We start from the raw sequence: 21,257 nt of genomic DNA, 5'->3' as shown, positions 1-21,257 counted from the left end.
GTAGAATGTACCTACTTATAGATAGATCAATTTTCAGAACTGAACTTGTCGATTTTCGACCTTGCTCAATATACAACGCATTAAATTTCACTAGTTTGAACGCTTTAGTAATCGATTCCATTTCTTTGACAAATAAGGCCATTTTTGTATAAAGTTCACAACACAAATATTATTTGTGTTCATCACACGAATTTATAAAAATCTAAAGTAAAAATGTGCCTCCGGCTTTTTGTACAATAATAATATAAATAAATAGTAGTTACTATGACTAGAACTTAAAATGTAAATGAATTTTAAATATATATTAGTCTTTTTAACCTTGTATTTTTATTGCAATATCGGTAAATTGTGTCCGGCCTATCTACACCAACATACTTTGATATAAAATTTGAGTGTTGTGACTTTTGAAATATGTTCTGGAGTTTTCAACCACTTGTGGTGCCAATTACAGAGCATTTTACCCTAGTAAGGGATTAAAGCTTTAACAGACGGGCGTACCGAACCGCAACCATAGTCCGGTCTGAGGCCTGTTCGACCGTGTGCACTGTGCAAGTGCGGCGTGCGTTCGTTAAGGACGCAGTTATCAGTGAGAGGGAAAAAGAGATGTGCTGACCTGACTAAGGTCGCGATCCGGTACGACCGCCTGTTACGGCCTATGATCGTTCGTAGCAATTTCTAGTAATGTATAGCGGCATTTTAAAACCACATAATTATATAAACGTATAGCCTGACAAGTTCTTTTTTAGCCCTGATATAATGTCGCTACAAACAGCTTACATATAGCAACAATACGTGTACGTCATGAATAGTCGGGACAGTGTGTATTGGCATCGTGCAAGAGCGAGTGAGGTATACAATTATGTACATGTGAGTTGTAGAAGTATGTTTCCCAATCGAAACCCAATCGAAAGAGCATGTTTAGTTGATAATTAAGTATGAATAACCTATCCGCCATAATTTGATTCTAAATATTCGACCTCCGTATATATATTTACCAGATTCAGTCACTCGTGGTGGTAATGGCTCATTCTTATAATAAATATTTTTGATTATAGCACTAAAGACGCCTTAAATGAGAAAAATAATAATTTAATAATTAATATTCATATTTAGTACAAAACTAACCAGTTTATTACAAACTCACTATGAAAATCAGTACCCGTCATGTCAACAAATAATTTCACAACATTGTTTAATGGAATGCTACTGAATCCCGTATCCTTTTTCTGTCGCAAGTATTTTAATGTATTTTAAATTATTTGTTTAGCATCGGTGTGAATTTTTTTGGGCATTTTTTGAATGAATGAATGAATGAAAACATTTATTTTCAGGCAACTATTGGCCCATAGATAAATACCTTAAAACTAGCATACATATTATTACAAAATATATCTTAAAACTAAAAACACAATTATGGCTGCGATGCAGTTCGCAACCCCGCAGTGTCAGGGAGCCGGCCGCGGAACCGCCGGAACTTGACACCCTTCGGCCAAAACTCCTCCTTGGTGAAGGTCGCTAGATGTTCAGTCGGAACGCTCAGCACAAAAGAATTTTGATTGCAAAATCTATTATTATCCTGAAATATTTACAATTATTTTCGATTTGTTTACATCGGTGACATTCAATGACTTTCAATGTCGGATGTCAAACAAAATAATTGCCATTAAAATAAATTAGTTCCATCGAAAATCCGCAACGTGGCGAGGGCTAAAAAGGAACTTGTTAGGCTTTACATGAATATTAGTAGTAGTAGTAGTAGACTCTTTATTGTACAAAAAGACACATTAAAAATAACATACAATTAGTAAGAAGTACAAAGGCGAACTTATCCCTTTGAGGAATCTCTTCCAGTCATACGTAAATAAATCGAAGTCAAAAATTACTCTTTAATTTTATATCAATATCAAAGATCAATATCGCTTTGCATCTCATCATTTTCTCACATCCGTCGTTTTAAACTATTACTCAAACATCACAGTTATATCTGTTGTCACAGGGTTGTCAAAAACGTCAAACAAACTTCAAATTCAAATGTCATTATGTCAATGTCGTAAACACGTGTGGTGTGCAGTTTTATTTTATAGAAATTTCTTAAATAAAACCCATAAAATGAAGCCCAAGTCAAAGAAAAATGTGAAACCGTTGTTATCAGACAAAATCGCCGATGCATTGACGATAAAACCGCGTGCGGACATAGAAGACGACCATGTTTTTGGCACAAAACCTCACACCGTTTCGCGAGCCGACTTGAGCTCATCTGAGAGCGAGGACGACGCCGCTATTAGTGACTTTCGGAAAAGGAATGTTAATTTACTAAGTGAGATAAGTAAAAAGTACGAAGGCCAAGTGGTAACCAGGAAAGATCTTGATAAAAATACCTCCGAAAGCGAGCTCGAGAGTGACTCTGACGGTGGCGACGATGGCGGATTCCAGTCAAACCTGGCCTCACTCGCGAGTAAATTTATTCAAGAAGATTCCGATGGTTCGGATGAGGAACAGCGTGACAGCCAAAATGCTAAAAAGTCATCAGATTCAGATGTAAGCTCAGGCGGTGAGAGTGACGACTATAGTATTACCCAGCGTCAGAAAGGGACAGACAGCGATCAGTCTGACGATGATGATGATGAAGATGGAGAAGGTTACGACATCAGTCAAATGGAGGAGCCGGTAAAAGAGGAATTTGAGCATATGAAAAAACAGAATGTTTCCGAGGAGGCAAAGAAAGGCGCTTGTGTCAGAAACCAGCTATTAGTTTGGGAAGGCTTGCTAGAAATGAGGATACACCTGCAACGGTGCATGAGTACAGCCAACCAGATGCCATTTCCAGAGGTTCATAAGGATTTGAGGCAAAACAATGAGTTTGCCGAGGCCTGCAGTGCTGCGACTAGCAATATTGCTAGTGTCTTAGATAAGTAAGTATTAACAATGCAATGTGTCTACTTTAACCTCCAGACACTCAGAAGCAGTTGTAGTGTTTTGAATTTAGAACTCTTGGTTAAGGTGTCAACTGCAGCTTCATTACTGTTATTATAGTCTGACAAAAAAGAGTAGAAATTAAAAAGTGGCAATACCTGTAGTGTTGTCCCTTTCAAATCAGTCTATATAAGAAAACAGGACGACACTACAGTATTACCACTTTTTAATTTCGACTGTTTTTTGTCAGACACTGATAGATACTGTATCATATTTAATTCGAAATACTGATTAAATCTTCTCTCTTTTCAGGTTCTTATCCCTACAAAGCATGCTACTAAAAGGTTTTCCTGAAACTAAAGCACTCTCCACAAAGAAACAGGCTACAGAAACTGTTGAAAAGAAAGAAGAAAGTGACGAGGAAATACCCAGCGACACTGACAATGAAGAAATACCATCAGACACAGAAGAAGAAGATAATACACCGGTTGAAGATAAATCTCCAAAGAAAACAAGCAAAGAACAGCCACAGAAGAAACGTAAACTAACTGACTATGAAAGCGAACTGGCCGTAGCCCACAAAGTGTTTAAACCATTCAGAGATTCCACTATCCAAAAGTGGAATGAAAAGACCCGTTTGGCTACCGCTAATAACATCAAAAACGCGCCAACAAACACTATCCTACAGCAAATATCTTATATCCTATCAGATAGAAATAAATTAGTTAAACGCACACAGCTGAAGCGCTCAGAATACGATATTATTGGACACAAAAAGCAGAATGATTTAGAAAATGAGGAAGCTAATGGAGAGAATCCAGTTACGAAGGACAGGAAAGATGACGATGAATACATAACTGAAATATTTGACGATAGTGACTTCTACCATCAGTTACTCCGAGAGCTTATCGAGTGTAAATCTGCGGACATATTGGACCCCGTCCAGCTCAGTCGGCAATGGATAGCTCTGCAGCAGATGAGAAGCAAAATGAAGCGGAAAGTTGATACGAAGGCTACAAAAGGACGGAAGATCAAGTATGTTGTACATAACCAACTGGTTAACTACATGGCACCGGAGAAATGTACCACATGGACTGATGAGAGCACCAACGAACTGTACAGCTCGCTGTTTGGGAAGATGTTTGAATATAATAATGTAGGATTGAATGCTAACTTAGAGAATGGATGGAAAATAAAAGAATAATTAAACATTTATTCTGTCTTGTTACTAAACTATTAATGCACAGCATCGCGCCAACTAATTACGTTAGGGTTGTATTCCACCTATCCAGTTTCTTTTCACCACACCACCAGCTCGGAAAGACTTACTTTGCACTTCAAAAACGGATAGCTAAGTTGCACTTTGCTATTAGTAATTCACATGTGAGGCAAAGTAATCAAATGCAAATTTTGAGTTGTTTTCTTATGTTTGCTGGTAGAATTGACTTTTAAATGATGATTTTGGATGATAAATATTTAATAACATTCATTTGAATTTCATTTGGTTCGATTTTGTTTGATATTTTACATTTAATATTTGCTTCGGGTTGGTGTGGTGAAAAATTTTGTGTTTGACTTGGGGGCAAAATTTGTTTAACCCTCGTGCTTTGAAACCCTCGCAACGCTCAAGATTCCATTTTTCGAACCACTCGCTACGCTCATGGTTCAATTTTGGAATCTTTCGCTTGCTCGAGTATCAATATTAGCACGAGCGGTTAAACAACAACTTTGCCCCCTTGTAAAACAAATAACTATTGTTCAATGAGGTGGAATACCACCCTTAAATACCTACATACGAGGGGTGTTCAATAAAAAGTGAGAATGAGTATGTTATATACAACTTTTATTAAATGTTATTTTATTTTTCGACATTGTCACCTTTTAGCATAATACACTTAGTATATCTTTTTTCTAAACTTAAAATTCCATTTCTAAATAGGTTTCATCTTGAGTACTTAAAAAATCTTGTACTGCAGCGACTACCGCGTCGTCGTCTTCAAATTTCTTGCCTCTTAGGTATTCCTTCAATCTCGGAAATAGGTAGAAATCACTAGGGGCGAGGTCTGGTGAATACGGAGAACCCAGCATCACGTATCGCAGCCATTGCAACGGCGGACTTGTGTGCCGGTGCATTGTCCTGATGGAACAACACAATTTTCGAGAGTTTACCTCGCCGTTTTTCACCGATCTCATTGCGCAATGTTGCTATTTGTTTGGCATATAAAGTGCCCGTAATAGTGGCTCCATGCTCGAGATACTCAATCATTACGACCCCTTTACCATCCCAAAAACAGAGCCCATGACCTTACCAGCAGATGGGCCCACCTTGAATTTCTTCGGAGTTGGAGATGATGGCCTTTTCCATATTAGACTGCAGTTTCGTTTCAGGGTCGTAATGAATGGAGCCATGTTTCGTCCATTGTTATAAATCGCGCCAAAAAAAGTTCCCGGTCTTGCTGTATCAGGTCCAAAGTTTCTTGACAAATCTCGACTCTAGTTTGTTTTTGCGTGTCAGTAAGCATTCTGGGTACCCAACGCGGTGATACCTTTTTCATACCCAAGCCACAGTATAATAAATAGTACTAACGTACAGTATGGACACTCCCTGCCTCCCGTTGAAAGTGCCGCCCACCCGCTCTCGGTTACCTCTCAGTTACCGGCTGGCAAGGACGCGACGACGCGGTGCGCAGAGCGGAGGCCACGTAAAATATTAAACAAATATTTACAAATCCTTTTGTAATGGGCGTGTGTTGTGCTGTGTACGGTTGTTTGAGCTCTATAAACGACAAAACTAAAAGAAAGTTCCACAGATTCCCATTGTATGAATCAAGGCAAGTACATACCCAGTTATTTTTAAAGTGTTTTATGTTTTAGTAGAATACCAACTTTGTACTTATGTTTAGTATTTCTTTTACCCTATCTGTTTTAGACCTAAACCTATCACATCACACTGAAAACAACACAATATCTATATGAACAAAAAATCATGTTTTCAACTTTATACGTAATATTTTGGTGGCCTGAATTTCCTTACAAAAATTTTGTTACTTCGTTTATACTAATTCAAAATAGGAAACTATTGTATAAATCGAGCTTAGATACCCACCTTACATTACAGCATAATGATTCTTATTTCTTCCTAATTCGCGCAATGAGCTTTGGGTCATTGAGGTCATCGAACTTGTCAACAAAATGGCGGGAACCCTAGCACGTCTTATTTCACTCACACAAGCATGGTACGCGTTCACCTACACGAGCTTAGACTGTGTGCGTAGGAACGCGTTTGTTTCATACATTTGGTCGCCAGTGTCCGGGGTGTGCCCAAGCGTTCATGTAAAATATTATGCACGCTCCCCGTTGAAATCTTTACATTTTCAGCAATAAAATGAACCGTGACACGACGATCCGCCAAAACTAAGTTTTCGACTTTTTTCACAATTTCTTCAGTTACTGCTGTAGTAGGCATCCGGAGCGGGGGTCATCCATGGTCGATGTTCTTCCATGTCTAAATTCGGTGCACCAACGTGCTGCTGTCGAATACGGAGGAGCATTAGACCTTAAAGTGTCCCGTAAATCTAAATTGACTTGGTCCGTAGAAACATTTTTCAAACAAGTATTTGATAACGGCGCGCAGTTCAATTTTCTCCATTTTCGCTAACGTACTCGATAGCGTCGCAAAGAAATCGCCGTATTTTTTTTTTAAACAAAAAACAGTTAAGTAAGTTTTTTTTTCATAGCAATCAGCTAGGTAGATTAGCTTTACCGGCCAGTATTTACTTTCCTAATATTTAAAGAGTTTGTATCTCATTCTCATTATATATTGAACGCCCCTCGTACATCCGTTCAATCCGTTGCTTATTCATCTATACTGTCTATACTCTGTGCAGTTAGATGGTTCATTTAAATAACCTAATTTATAAACTCAGCGCAGCGTTAAATTAAATCCAAATTAGATACTAGCGGCCCAATTCGAACCATGCTTCTAAGAAGTCACTGCGGTTATGCGGTACGATATTTTTCATATTTTTGGTCGAAGTAATGTCACCTTTGATACTGACACATCGGTATCGTACCGCAGTGAGCCCTTAAGTGGATTCCAGACGGGGTGATCAAATCGACCGATTTGATCAGAAATGAAATTGGCTTCAATTTCCAATTTAATCACCAATTTTAGATTTATGGTGATATTAGAGCGTCACTGATTGGTATTCTTGTGTCCGCACTCCATTTTATCGGTAATAATCGGCGAGCCAAATTGGCGTTTGCGTCCGCACGGCCTGATTCGATCGGACAATTTAATCAGATTGGCGAAAAATTGACTCGTCTGGACACGCCTTTAGAAGCATTGTTCGAATTGGGCAGACTAAAGCGGTATTACAAAGAGAATAGGAGCTTTGTTATTTCAATAAGTGTCTATCTTGCTGCTCGATAAAATGGTCGATCGGTAATGTTCGTCTACGCTAACTTTGAACCAACTGAAATATAACAAGGTGAAGCAGTACCGTATTTACCATAAGGGCACACGGGGCCCGTGCCCAAGGGCCCCAGCCCCCCATCCTCAGGGGCCCTCAGAAGATCATAGTAGAAAAATGTTAGTTTAATTCGCTTTCTTTACTTTCCAAAAGGGGCCCCAAATTCTTGAGTGCTGGGCACAGTATTACAAATTAAAGATATCTTATTGATACTGTTTTAACACCCCCTGGGACTGATTAAAATAACCGACTTGGTTTCACATTACATCTCAAAACTTTTTTGTAGTAGAAGCGTTGCGAGACTTGCACCTTTTTACATGTAATGTTTTTGATGGGATCTCATCTCTTTTTGTAGGCAGTCCTTCTTTTCGGGTACTTACACCTATACTATATATACACATATCATAACTAAACACATCTTCATTCACACTCACATCGTAGTGTACCTTTACTTTACCTACTATTTGTAGGAACTGCAACAGTAACTTTGTAATAGCATATATTTATATGGAATTACAAACTTACTTATGCAGTTCTTAGATCTTTAAAACGTGACTGATATTGCAATATTTTTAGGTTTTCTATGGCTTGATAAGCTGAAAACTACTTATGTTTAAAATTTGATGCTTGTGGGTATGCTAGAAGTACCTTAGAATTGTGATGATCGGTGAGTGAGCGAATGAGTGAGTGTGTCAGTGTCGAAACTAAGGAACTTTGACGTACAATAATTCTTAAAACTACAAGTTCAGATTTGATGTTTTTGAGAATATATCTAAAGCATGTTAAGCCCTATATGTAACTGAAAATTCAGGGTTCTAGCTTCAGCGAGCACAAAATAACAGGCCGTCGAAAATGGCCTGAATCGCTTCGAGAAAAGGATATAGTTACGGCCGTGCCTCTTTGTTTTGCTCGACTTGGCGGGGGCACTGCCGTGCCCCAGATCTTGACTCTGCACTTCAAAATAGCGAGTCTATTCAACGAAAATAGAAAAATAAACAATATTTTCTATATACAATACTATTTATCTTAAAATTAGGTCGAATGAAAAAAAATCAAAAAAATACACGTTAGGTTGGGGGGGGGGGAGGGGGGTAGCCAAAAACCTCACCAAATATCACCAAGGGGGAGGAGGGGTCAAAAAGTAGCCGAAAACACCTCGCGTGATTTGTGCACAACCCCTAAACGCTTTCTCGCTGTCAGTTGATAGCTGCATTGAACTGGCAAACGCTTACAAACAATCACAAGCACGCAAAGCCGCATGATAAACAAACTACGACTTATTAGCGTGTTTATTAGGATGACAAAAATCTTGTTAATAATTTAAAGATGAAATGTTGTTTGCGAGCCGCGCGATAACCCCGCGGTCGGGCGATACGCGGGCCAGAGGTCCCGATTCGTACCTATTGCACTCCACTAGTGCTCAAGGGTGCTTACATTGGGACACGTAACATCTCGAAAATACATGTGTAACACTTGAATATACTTACCTCAGTTAGACTGTGGAAACATGAATTAATACAATACTTACACAACAAAGCGCGCAGTCGAAAACGAATGCCTATACCTAGCCTATAGGTATAGTATAGGCCATATATGCCTAGGTAGGTAGCATAGCAGTTCCATTGCATATTCTACTTGGCCTTCTCTAACTAAGGCTTGCAAATAAAAACAGATTTTAGCATCGCTATTTTGAATTGACATACGACCAACATACGACACTAACAATCTTCTGTAGGTACTTGTCCGGGTCGGGTTAGGACAGTACGTAGCGTCAATATATTTTACTTGTTGGGCCAGCAATGTACGATGAATTCTTATTGTCAGGACGCAAGCGATCCTGCGACGCTCTCCTAACGGCAAAAAGGGTGGCGCCGCAGGGGATGTTAGTGGGTATTCTCCTCCCTTTGGCTAGCATAGCATAGCACCGAGGGTTGCATTAAAAAAAATCGTTTCAAGGGTTCCGTACATTAAGTCCGACTCACGCTTGACTGCACATTTCTAATAGGTTTTCCTGTCATCTATAGGTAAAGAACTATTTTGTGTATTACACTGATTTAAACTTTCACGATTATTAAACATTATCAAACTACACAACGAATGTAGCAAATGTAAGCGGCAACGAATATCGACAGTCGATAAATCGAATATCGTTAGTGTTGTGTGTCGACAGAGTAACATCCCTAGTGCGCAAAACGTTCAAACTGATAAACAAGACCAAGTGTGGGTAGTTCGAAAAACTCGCGCGGCTAGAAGATGTTGATGTCAACTTGAGCCAGTCTTCTCCGAGACCACGGGGAGAACGCCGTCCTCGAAACGTCGGGGGTAAATCTTAAAACTTAAATACGCGATAGATAATATTTTGTGTATTTTTTTCAAAATTTTAGACACTGTAGTTTCGGATATAAAGGGGGGGGGATGGTAATTTTTTGACCTATGTATTAAAAAAATATAAAAAATATATATTTTAAATAATCAAGATGAGCTCTTCATTTGATATATATCATAACAATATATAGTTTGAAAAACTTTATTTTTTAACTCTCATTTACCCCCCAAACGTGGGTCACTAATTTTCGGTAAGGTTTTTTAGTAGCGGTGCCGTTATATAGCGGCTGTCTCCATACTTAATAATACGGCTAAATATGGATGTCTTATTATTTGTATGGAGACGGCCGCTATATGACGGCACCGCTATTTTTTTGATATATATTAGGTAGTAATATGTACCAATGTAATACCACCACCTACTACCTGAACATGAAGTATCTAACTAATTTAAAAGACGTCTACCTAAGACGGCAATGATTTACCTATAATTTATCAGTGATATCGAAAATTACTCACGAGATCACATCGTGCTATTCACATGCGGGTTGAGTAACCAATTAACCATAAAGTAAATAAACACATTTATTTGATTGAGTACAAAGGGTAAACAGCGGGTCTTGGCCGAGTGGTTGACGTCCGGCTTTCAGCCCGGAGGTCACTCACGGGTTCAAATCCTACTCGTAGAGTCTGTGCGGAAAGAGAACAGTCGTGGAATGTATGGGGCCCAATACATTCCACGACTCTTCTCTTTCCGAACAGACTCTACCAATGACTTTTTCGGAACTTAAGTAAGAACGTAAATATTCCTTATTGCACCAATAATTATACATTATACATACATGTAAAACTACAAAGAAATTTTAAAGGGCGGAATCTGAATGCACGGGGAATATACAATTTGATATTTAAGGCCGTTCCCTGAGCCAGAAATGTAAAAATACCCCAATAATTATCCTATTTTTCTAAGAAACGGTGATAGTTGTAGACGTGGGAAAAATAAATATAATTCTTGATTATATTATCTTTAATAACACAGCTTTCGATACACGATTCATAACACTTCGCTCGATACAATTTATTCCCAAAGTAACCTCCAATTCGAATTTATACTCCAACTTTACTCGTTTCTTTACTATGTGACACTATGAAACAAAAAAAGGAGAAAAATCAATCATAATTATAATAGTAATTTGACAGCTTTAGAATTTCGATAATTTGAGGCAATATTTTTAAAATAAATAAACATCGACTAATTCTATCGTAACAAAATATCGATTTACGGCCTGCAACTCTGTCTCCGTCCCTCTTTCGAAATGAGACAGTGATGGCTGAGCGCTCGTGCCAGACGGACCTGTACTACGTGTCTCCAAAACAAATATAAGATTTTACAGGACTTTCATTGTAAATATATATTATATAGTGTCACTTATAAAAACTGTGCTGTGTTGTGTGAAGGAAAACATCGTGAGGAAACCTAATACATCTGCGACGAAATTCAAAAACTTTTGCGGCTCTTTAAGCTCCCTTAAACTGGTGATTTATACTGCAGTTGGCTCTTCTTCTTAAAATTTTGCAGATCCCTAGGCTAGGAGGATGAGATAGCGACACCGACATCGACAGATCGACACCTGCAACTTCCGGGTAGTCACATGCGGGTTTCTGGATCTTTAAAAACCTGTGCACTCCTTTCTTAAGGAACCCTCATTGAAGTCCCTTGAGAATATCCGTAGATGCCTAAAATGAAAGGGAATTCCTTGTACCTACTACCGGAAGCTCTCCGGCGTTCGGCATTCCGCGTGTTATTCCTTTGAGAAACTAAAATTTCTCTAAGATCAAATAGCGACCGCTTGAATTTGGTAAGTTTTAACCGAAATTTGGATTTGATTTTATTTTAAAAGACAAATCTTAGGCAAAACCAAAAAAATAGTTTCTTGGTTGGTACCTATCACTACACCGTCTAAAACTAAGTAGGTACATACCCCGCCGTGTCTGTCTGTTTCTGTGTATGTATGTTCGCGTTAAATTCAAAAACTGCTAAACGGATTTTCATGCGGTTTTCACCTATCAATAGTGATTCTTGAGGAAGGTTTAAGTGTATAATTTGTTCAGGTTGGTTTTGTGTAACCCGTGCGAAGCCGCGGCGGGTCGCTAGTATACCTCTAAGTTCAACAGTTGCCTACTTGTCTTCTTCATTTGTCTACGTATAGGCAAGTAGTTGCTTAAATCCCCAGGATCCCAGGTCAAATTTCTGTAGCAACTTGGTTCACTGCGTTGAGTTTTCCTTGACTTGTAATATAGTTTCAAACACGAAATACTCGTCGCTTGGGATTCGAGCAATTGCTACTAGTGTTGGCAGGAACTCGAGTCCTTTGACTCAGACTCAAAGACTCGGCGCTTAAAAAACTGCTAAGTCTTAAGTACCGAGTCGAGTCCTTTGTCGAGTCTTTTTTAAGAGCAACTCCAAAAGACTCACGCCTCCGAATAAAGACTCCGTCATCAATTGTAAGGGTTTTTCCTAAATAAACGTAAAAATAAATTAGGCGTTATTGTCTGATTTGTGTATCCACAAATTTTATATAAAGACAATTTCGATTTTGTTTGTAAAAAAAATCGAGAGATCTCTGAAAAGGAGCCGAGTCTCTATAAAAGACTCGGGTTTCTAAGAAGTTGAATAGAACTCGAGTTTAGACCAATTTTAAAATTCTGAAAAGTTGAGTCAAGTCTTGAAGCAGAGGACCCAAAGGACTCGAGTCCTAACCAACACTATTGCTACGGGTTACGGGAATATCACTTCATTCCAGTCTTCAAAACGTTGTACGATACACGTGCGAATAGGTAATTCGCAACTCGTGTCGATTTAAAAACACTCCCTTCGGTCGTGTTTTAATTTATCGGTAAGGTTGAGCCTAGCTGGTAATAGTTGGAAATTATAGGGAATATTTGGCAAAGCTCTGCGTAGGTGGCACCTTTGTGGCACATACAGTAAACAAACCATATTGACACATCACACGTCACGTCAATCACATGGCCTACCGCGAAACAAGAAAATCGAAATTTCGTTATCTAATCTCTCTATCACTCTTGCATATTCGAGCGATAAAGAGGCAGATAACTAAATTTCGATTTTCGCGTTTACCGGTAGGCCCTTGTTAACAAACCGCCTTGATGCATCAATATCATATTTTATTGTCTGTGAAAACTTGTCAAAAAACAGTTTAAGGCACAGTATGTATAAGTTAGTCTATGAATTTACTGAGTCGGTAGTGCTGCACTCTGGCGGCAGAACATTGCAGTAATATACCCTATTAATCACATTGCGTTCTAATCCCACGTCAAAATAAACTACTTAAAAGTCTTAAAACTTAGAACATAAGTATTATGTCCATTTATGAACAATATAAATATAATTATTGTTTTTTACTAATAGACGAATCCACTTCCACTGCATCGGGGGCATTGGGGCTAGTAGGTACCTACACTACTAGGTATACATATAATATAACACATAAATGATAAATTGAAATAGATTTCAAAAAGTGACCTACAGGCCTATTCGGATTTCGAGATAATAACAAGATCTTGAGACGATTTAGAGATCAACTAGATCTACACTAGATATCGACTAAGTAGATGTGACTTGGATATCTAAGTCATAACTTGTCGAAATCGTTCAAGAGGACCTCCAGAATCGCGGAAACGTCAAATTTGACATATCTATCTTACAAATATCTTTAAATTATCCGTATCGTAACTTGTTGAAGTCTAGTAGAAATCTAATTCATTTTCCGAATCGAGCCGCAAGTCCTCCAATGCCCAGGGTGGGATCGAACTAGCGTCTTTTGCATTCGCGGCAGACTTTCAGATTTGGAAATATTTGCAATCAACCCTTTGACCGTTAAAGACGTCAACGGACCGGCCCGCCCAATATCAACCTTAACACATTCATTGCCACTATGTGCTACGGGTTACGCTCGTAGCACGTAGCCACGGTTTCGCCGTATGGAACGCGTAGTCGCTACGAACAGTGTACCCGACAGCCGGGTTCTTGGCCCTGAATGTGTTAACACATTCATTGCCACTAAGTGCTACGGGTTACGCTCGTAGCGCGTAGCCAAGTTTTCGCCGTATGTAGCGCGTAGTCGCTACGAACAGTGTACCCGACTGTCGGGTTCTTGGCCCTGAATGTGTTAAGCATTCCGACAAGGTTCACGATGACGTGACGCATGATAGTCGTGGCGTTCAAAGGATTAAGAAGATTATTAATCCTTACTCATCGCTGTGTTAAGTAAACTATGCGACTAGGTATGTACAGTCGCCATCAGATATATCGGAGCGGCCAAGGTGCTCACAAATATCGGAACACGCCTCTATTGTCAGGGCGTTAGAGCGCGTGTTCAGATATTGTGAACACCTTAGCCGCTCCGATATATCTGATGGCGACTGTACATACCTACACTTATGTAACTTGTTTGTAATTAAAAACTAAGCAAATTAAATTAATCGCAACTGCAAAGAGCAAAACAATTTTCGAACTTCGGAACCGTAATAATTATCTTGACAAATACTACGGAATTTGTAATATTGTATTTGATGGAAAACTCAGTAGGTAATTGAAGCGCGGGATTCGAGATTTTGTAATTATGATGATCACAATAAAGCAACCTACTTCTAGATTATTAGGTTAGTGCCTATTGTAAAAATACTTCTTCTTCTGCCTGGATCTTATCCCATTTACTTGGGGTTGGCCTTCCCTGTCCTTTCTTTCCACTTCGCACGATTCAGTGCCATCTTTGAGTCTAACTTTAAAGAATTCAGGTCTCTTTGGACCGTCGTCCACCAGGTGGACCAGGTGGTGGGTTTACCTATTGTAAAAATACTAATCCCTATATATTTTTAATTAAGAAATGAACTCTAGCGACTAAACGGTGACTGCCTCAGGGCCCGATTCGGATTTTGAAATAGACATCTATTAAATATCTTTTAGACATCACCAAGATACGATAACGATATCTTTAAGATCTAACCTGTCAAATTTGACATTTGCGCGATTCTGGAGATACTCTTGAACGATTTCCACAGAATATGTCTTAGAGATCCAATTCACATCTAATAGATATCTTACTCTATCTGACGTAAAAGTGACATTGGTTGCCCGAATTGCGCTGCAAAAGAGAACTACTTGATATCTAAACTATAACGTATCTAGAATGGATCTAGTACGTGTCGTCTCTTGTGAATATCTTGAAGGTCGAATACGGCAGTTAGTCTTTAATTCAATTAGGTACTAAATCCCCGTTGGCTCAGCGACCCAAAATGAGACTTGGCCTCCGACACAAGACAGCGCCACTTTTCTCGGTCCTGTGCGACCTCTTGCCATATTAATACATATAAAGCAAAGACATAATTATGTAACTTCGTATAAGATGAATAAAGTCTAAGGAAAAAACGTGCCTCGGAAATCAAGAAAAAGTCATTCTCGGATAGATGGCGCACACACCTTTGGCCTATGCTCGGCTAGATGGCGTGACGACACCGTTTCATATTTAACAATTTTATCACATAGATATCAGTGAATGAACATGGGTCAAAATGATATAAAAATAATAGAATCATGTATCCATATATAAACATTTTTTTGATAACTTTATACGTTTTCATTTTGAGTTTTAATCGTGTGTCGATAGATGGCAGTAAATTTACTGTGACTACAAAATTTACTATGACAGGACCCCTCTATACTATCTATTCTCTTTGCTATAAAGCAATAAATAATTCCTATAAGTATAATTAATTCCTATTAAGCATACATGCGAAAGTAACTTTGTATCTCTGTCTGCTATCTCTCTATGTTTAAACTTTTAAACCGCTGTAATTTGGTATGGCGATAGAGTTAGACCAAGATAACTGCAGTGATTTTGATATCCCAGACTGCAAGAGTTATATTAAACGTTAATTATTTTTATGTTTCAAATATCAAATTTTATTCAGCAAATAGGCCACAAGGGCACTTTTACACGTCAACATTGAATTTACATACAAGCAAAAATAATAACAACACATTAAGAGCGCTCTTACAAGAAAAGTCGAAATAATGCAAAATTGATGATACTAGTCGACGAAATTCAGGACTTTGCGCTCATTATTAGAAACAATGAGTACTTGCTCCAGTAAAAGCGTCTTATTATCTTTATAAATATCGTTGTAAATATTAGAAAAAGGACTTATTAAATTAGTAATGATTTTTTTTCTGATGGTCGTTTCCGAAAAACCCCGTGAAGCACTGAATGGCGAGCTCTTATTTGGAAATGTTGAGTATTTTACTCTGCTAAACCTGGCTATTTTGTATTACTAATACCCTGTACTTTAGGCATATCAAACTATATTTTTCCTACATACCTTTGAGAAAGAGAAAATCAAAGTAAAACGAACTCGATTTTCTCTCCGAAACAAGTGTCAATTCCTACGAAAATCTACTTAATATCGAAGTCATTTTCATACTCAAGCAATCTGCAACGTTTGCTTATACTGTTGGTATACATTAGTGTTTATGAAATTCTACTATAATTTTTTGGCAATTTTTTGAAAACTACTCTATATTACCGATGACGCGCGCTGCGCCAGCTCAGTGCCGCGGCAGAGCTTGTAGAGGCAGGACGTGTGTCGGTCGGCTCCGCACATTTTCAACGGCGACGACGAGGTTTTTTATCATTGTGTGCGGCGGGCGCCGTGTAAAACGCTATACTGTGTGCGTGTAAACCGCAACGAGAGACTTTGATCCTAGCACTGTTTTTATAGTATTATAATTTATAATGGTACAGTTTAATAAACTACCGGACAGGATTAAAAATATTTGAAACGACCTGACATTCTATATGTATTTATTTGACTCAAGATAGTACTCAGGGTCTGATGATGGAGCCGGAAGGTGGTCACCGGTACCAATCAACCATGCAACTAAACCACTTCGTGTTTAGGCTCGTTTTATTCATCTCAACAAGATCTTTGACACAAGATAGTACTCAGGGTCTGATGATGGAGCCGGAAGGTGGTCACCGGTACCAATCAACCATGCAACTAAACCACTTCGTGTTTGGGCTCGTTTGATTCGGCTCAACAAGATCTTTGACTTAAGATAGTACTCAGGGTCTGATGATGGAGCCGGAAGGTGGTCACCAGTACCAATCAACAATGCAACTAAACCACTTCGTGTTTAGGCTCGTTTTATTCGTCTCAACAAGATCTTTGACTTAAGATAGTACTCAGGGTCTGATGATGGAGCCGGAAGGTGGTCACCGGTACCAATCAACCATGCAACTAAACCACTTCGTGTTTGGGCTCGTTTGATTCGTCTCAACAAGATCTTTGGCACAAGATAATACTCAGGGTCTGATGATGGAGCCGGAAGGTGGTCACCGGTACCAATCAACCATGCAACTAAACCACTTCGTGTTTAGGCTCGTTTGATTCGTCTCAACAAGATCTTTGACACAAGATAGTACTCAGGGTCTGATGATGGAGCCGGCAGGTGGTCACCGGTACCAATCAACCATGCAACTAAACCACTTCGTGTTTAGGCTCGTTTGATTCGTCTCAACAAGACCTTGGACACAAGATAGTACTCAGGATCTGATGATGGAGCTGGAAGGTGGCCACGGGTACCAGTCTACCATGTAACTGAACCACTTCGTGTTTGGGCTCGTTTGATTTGTCGCAACAAGATCTTTGACACAAGGTAGTACTGAGGGTCTGATGATGGATCCGGAAGGTGGTGACCGGTACCAATCAACCATGCAACTAAACCACTTCGTGTTTGGCTTCGTTCGATTCGTCGCAACAAGATCTTTCTTTGACACAAGTTAGTACTCAGGGTCTGATGATGGAGCTGGACTGTGGCCACGGGTACCAGTCTACCATGTAACTGAACCACTTCGTGTTTGGGCTCGTTTGATTTGTCGCAACAAGATGTTTGACACAAGGTAGTACTGAGGGTCTGATGATGGATCCGGAAGGTGGTCACCGGTACCAATCAACCATGCAACTAAACCACTTCGTGTTTGGCTTCGTTCGATTCGTCGCAACAAGATCTTTGACACAAGTTAGTACTCAGGGTCTGATGATGGAGCTGGACTGTGGCCACGGGTACCAGTCTACCATGTAACTGAACTACTTCGTGTTTGGGCTCGTTTGATTCGTCGCAATAAGATGTTTGACACAAGATACTACTCAGGGTCTGATGATGGAGCTGATGATGATAGACAGGTACCCGTCGCCACCTTCGCGCTCCATCATCAGACCCTGAGTACTACCTTGTGTCAAAGATCTTGTTGAGATGAATAAAACGTGCCTAAACACGAAGTGGTTTAGTTGCATGGTTGATTGGTACCGGTGACCACCTTCCGGCTCCAACATCAGACCCTGAGTACTATCTTGTGTCAAAGATCTTGTTGAAACGAATAAAACGAGCCTAAACACGAAGTGGTTTAGTTGCATGGTTGATTGGTACCGGTGACCACCTTCCAGCTCCATCATCAGACTCTGAGTATCACCTAGTGTCAAAGATCTTGTTGAGACGAATCAAACGAGCCCAAACACGAAGTTGTTTAGTTACATGATAGACTGGTACCCGTGGCCACCTTCCAGCTCCATCATCAGACCCTGTGTATCTTCAGTGTCAAAGATCTTGTTGAGACGAATCAAACGAGCCTAATCATGTTACTACATGGTTGATTGGTATCCGTGACCACCTTAATCATCATCAGATCCTCAGTACCAGTTCGTTTTTAAACCCTCGTTGATACAAACTTTACAACCTATAGGTACCAAATGCAATGACGAAACATGTAAATAAGCGAGTAGGTACCTATAATTTCTTTCGAGTAATATACCTTCATAAGTACGAGTATGGGGCTATTCATAAATTACGTCGTTTCAAATGGGAGGAGTGGGGGGGGGGTCTGGACATCGGATGATGGTAACATGACGTAGGAGGAAACAGATTCATCCGAAGCTTGATTTTTGGATGATTTGAGGGGTGGGGAAGGTCAAAAATCGTCAAAAATAGATGACGTAATTTATGAACAGCCCCTATGTACATTTGCACTGCATTTAGTATTTTCGTACTTACCAAATAACAGTTTTAGAACTTTAAAAGTTAAGTACAGTTAGTGTTGTTATGGTTGATTTCAATATGCTTCGCGAAGGATCAAGAATGTTTAATCCATCATTGTAGTGCGAGTGTGGTAGAAGGGATCGGCATACTGAGCTCGCACGGCCTGCCGCAGCGCGTAAAATACCTAAACTCGCTCAACGCCGAAATGTAATAGCGCTCTTAACAATTTTATAAAATACAACTAACAATTCAAACTAACGTATTACAATTACTTAGAGATGTATATGGTATCTTAATGTCGAATTACATAAAAAAATAGAGATATAAAACACAAAAAAAAATCTATAATATTTAGAGGTGTAAATGTCTCTAGGTGTCAGAACTATAAGATTATATAGTTTATCAAATTATCATTAGAGATGTATAGGGTCTCCAAGAGTCAATATCCTGTATAATTAACACATTCATTAAGAGAAAAGAAACATACGAGAGCAGAATGAAGCGTCTCACTGTAATTAATTAATAAAAATAAAGTTACTAAGTATAATAGCTCGTGTAAGCTTAAACAGACCAATCTCCACAAACAGTATATTATATTATGTGTTATTCTTATTTCTAGTAATAAAAATCTATTAAACGTCAAACTTCTATAGAAATTAGTAGAGATGCACCGGATATTCGGTTACTATCCGGTATCCGGCCTATCCGGCCACTATTTTAATATGGATACCGGATAGTAGCCTAGTATCCGGCCGGATACAGTAGGTATACCTAGGGGCTATTCATAAATTACGTCATTTCAAATTAGGGGGGGGGGGGTCTAGACATCGGATGATGGTAGCATGAAGAAGGAGGAAACGAGGTCATTCGAAGCATGATTTTTTGATGATTTTAGGGGGGGGGGGGGTCAAAATCGGCAAAAATCGATGACGTAATTTATGGACAGCCCCCTAGTAACATTGCTTGATTTTGGAGTAAACAAAATTGGAATAAGAAACAGTCACGGTCATAATCGTATATATATGTTTATTATTTTAAAACAATTTAAACATTCCACTCACTTGCACGCGCACTGATTTCAAACCTAGAAATGAGTGCGCGCGAACGTTCACTACGAAACAGGTCAAAACCTGCACAATGCGCACCTGAAAAACCGAAATGTACCTAGATATAGTTCCGCCGGCCGAATTTTCGGCGGCCGGATACCAAATATTCGGCCAATGGTCAGGCCGAATATCCGGTATCCGGCCAAACAACTATCCGTTGCATCTCTAGAAATTAGTACCTATTCCAAGTGAAGCAGTTTACTTACTCACGTTTTACTAAGTGCTAGAAATAATATTATTTTGACCTTAACTCTAACGTAACCTGTGAACCTAACTTATCATGATTGCTGATCTCATCTGTCAGACTGGGAAATAATTTCTGCTATTATTGCATATGCTATTATAATAAAATAATTTAGCTTGTATACGTCCCACTGCAGATCACATGCGTCCTCTCAAAGTTGTTTTTCGGTACGGGGAAAACATCGAGATTACGATTAGGTAGGTAAGCCTGGAGGAAAGGGGACGACCGGTGTTCCATACAAACATTTATAATACAAGGTGTAACAAAAATAATGGGGATCCGTTTAAGGGCATATTCGGTATCGTGTTCTGACTAGGAACAGATTTTTTTTAATTAGCCTGTAGGAGTGTCCCACTGCTGGGCAAAGGCCTCCCCTCTTTAACGCCATTTGGCCCTATCCGATCCGATGCCCCCTCCCGCCACTCTTTACAAAATGTGTCAAGGTCGTCCCGGTGCCATCTCCGTTTTGGTCTTCCTCTGCCCCGAGATCTGTCCCGGGAAAAGTAGAAAAAACATTTTTTTGATGCGAACATTTTTTGACCTTTGATTGAATGGGGGGTTGGCTGACTTGGACGACTTGCCCCGTAGATAAAAACGCGTCAAAAATTTTTTTCTTCTACATTATTGTAATCAGAACACAATTCCGAATATGCTCACTATTTTTGTTACAGCCTGTAGAGAAAAATATTTTTATAAAATTAGATGTTTATTGTTCTGTAACTGAAGATGTTCTTAAATTAGACTTATACTTACGTCTAAATGTAAATGGAGACCGCAGGAGTTTGATTTGTTATTCTCGTTATGGTGGTATAATTTATTACCCCTACTTATTCTAATTAAACGTATTGAATTGTGTTTCTTCGAATACTGTGTACTGTGATGATAACCAAGCATATTACAGGTTTAAAATTATGATACCAATGTGATATTTTATCGCTGTTCCTCGTTCTCACTGATAAAGTACTTATATAAGAACGCTTAGCAAGAGGAGTTCCGTAAATAGGGAGTATTACTGCAATGTTCTGCCCCCAGAGTGCAGCACTAATTTGTTTAGTAAACCATAGAGTAACTTATACATACTAGGC

General features: G+C 39.1%; 1 protein-coding gene across 1 annotated transcript; it reads left to right on the top strand.

The window, feature by feature from the left end:
• The first annotated feature begins 2,045 nt into the window (after positions 1-2,045).
• LOC134798367 (protein AATF) lies at positions 2,046-4,126 on the top strand. The gene is made up of 2 exons (XM_063770780.1): positions 2,046-2,912; positions 3,226-4,126. Exons 1-2 carry the CDS (start codon positions 2,110-2,112, stop codon positions 4,115-4,117), a joined length of 1,695 nt encoding a protein of 564 aa, XP_063626850.1. The 5' UTR covers positions 2,046-2,109; the 3' UTR covers positions 4,118-4,126.
• Positions 4,127-21,257: the final 17,131 nt, after the last annotated feature.

The sequence above is a fragment of the Cydia splendana genome, chromosome 16, assembly GCF_910591565.1.
Source record: "Cydia splendana chromosome 16, ilCydSple1.2, whole genome shotgun sequence".
Taxonomy (NCBI): Eukaryota; Metazoa; Arthropoda; class Insecta; order Lepidoptera; family Tortricidae; genus Cydia; species Cydia splendana.
Note: the sequence above shows the minus strand (reverse complement) of the source record. Positions and strands in the feature narration are given on the sequence as shown.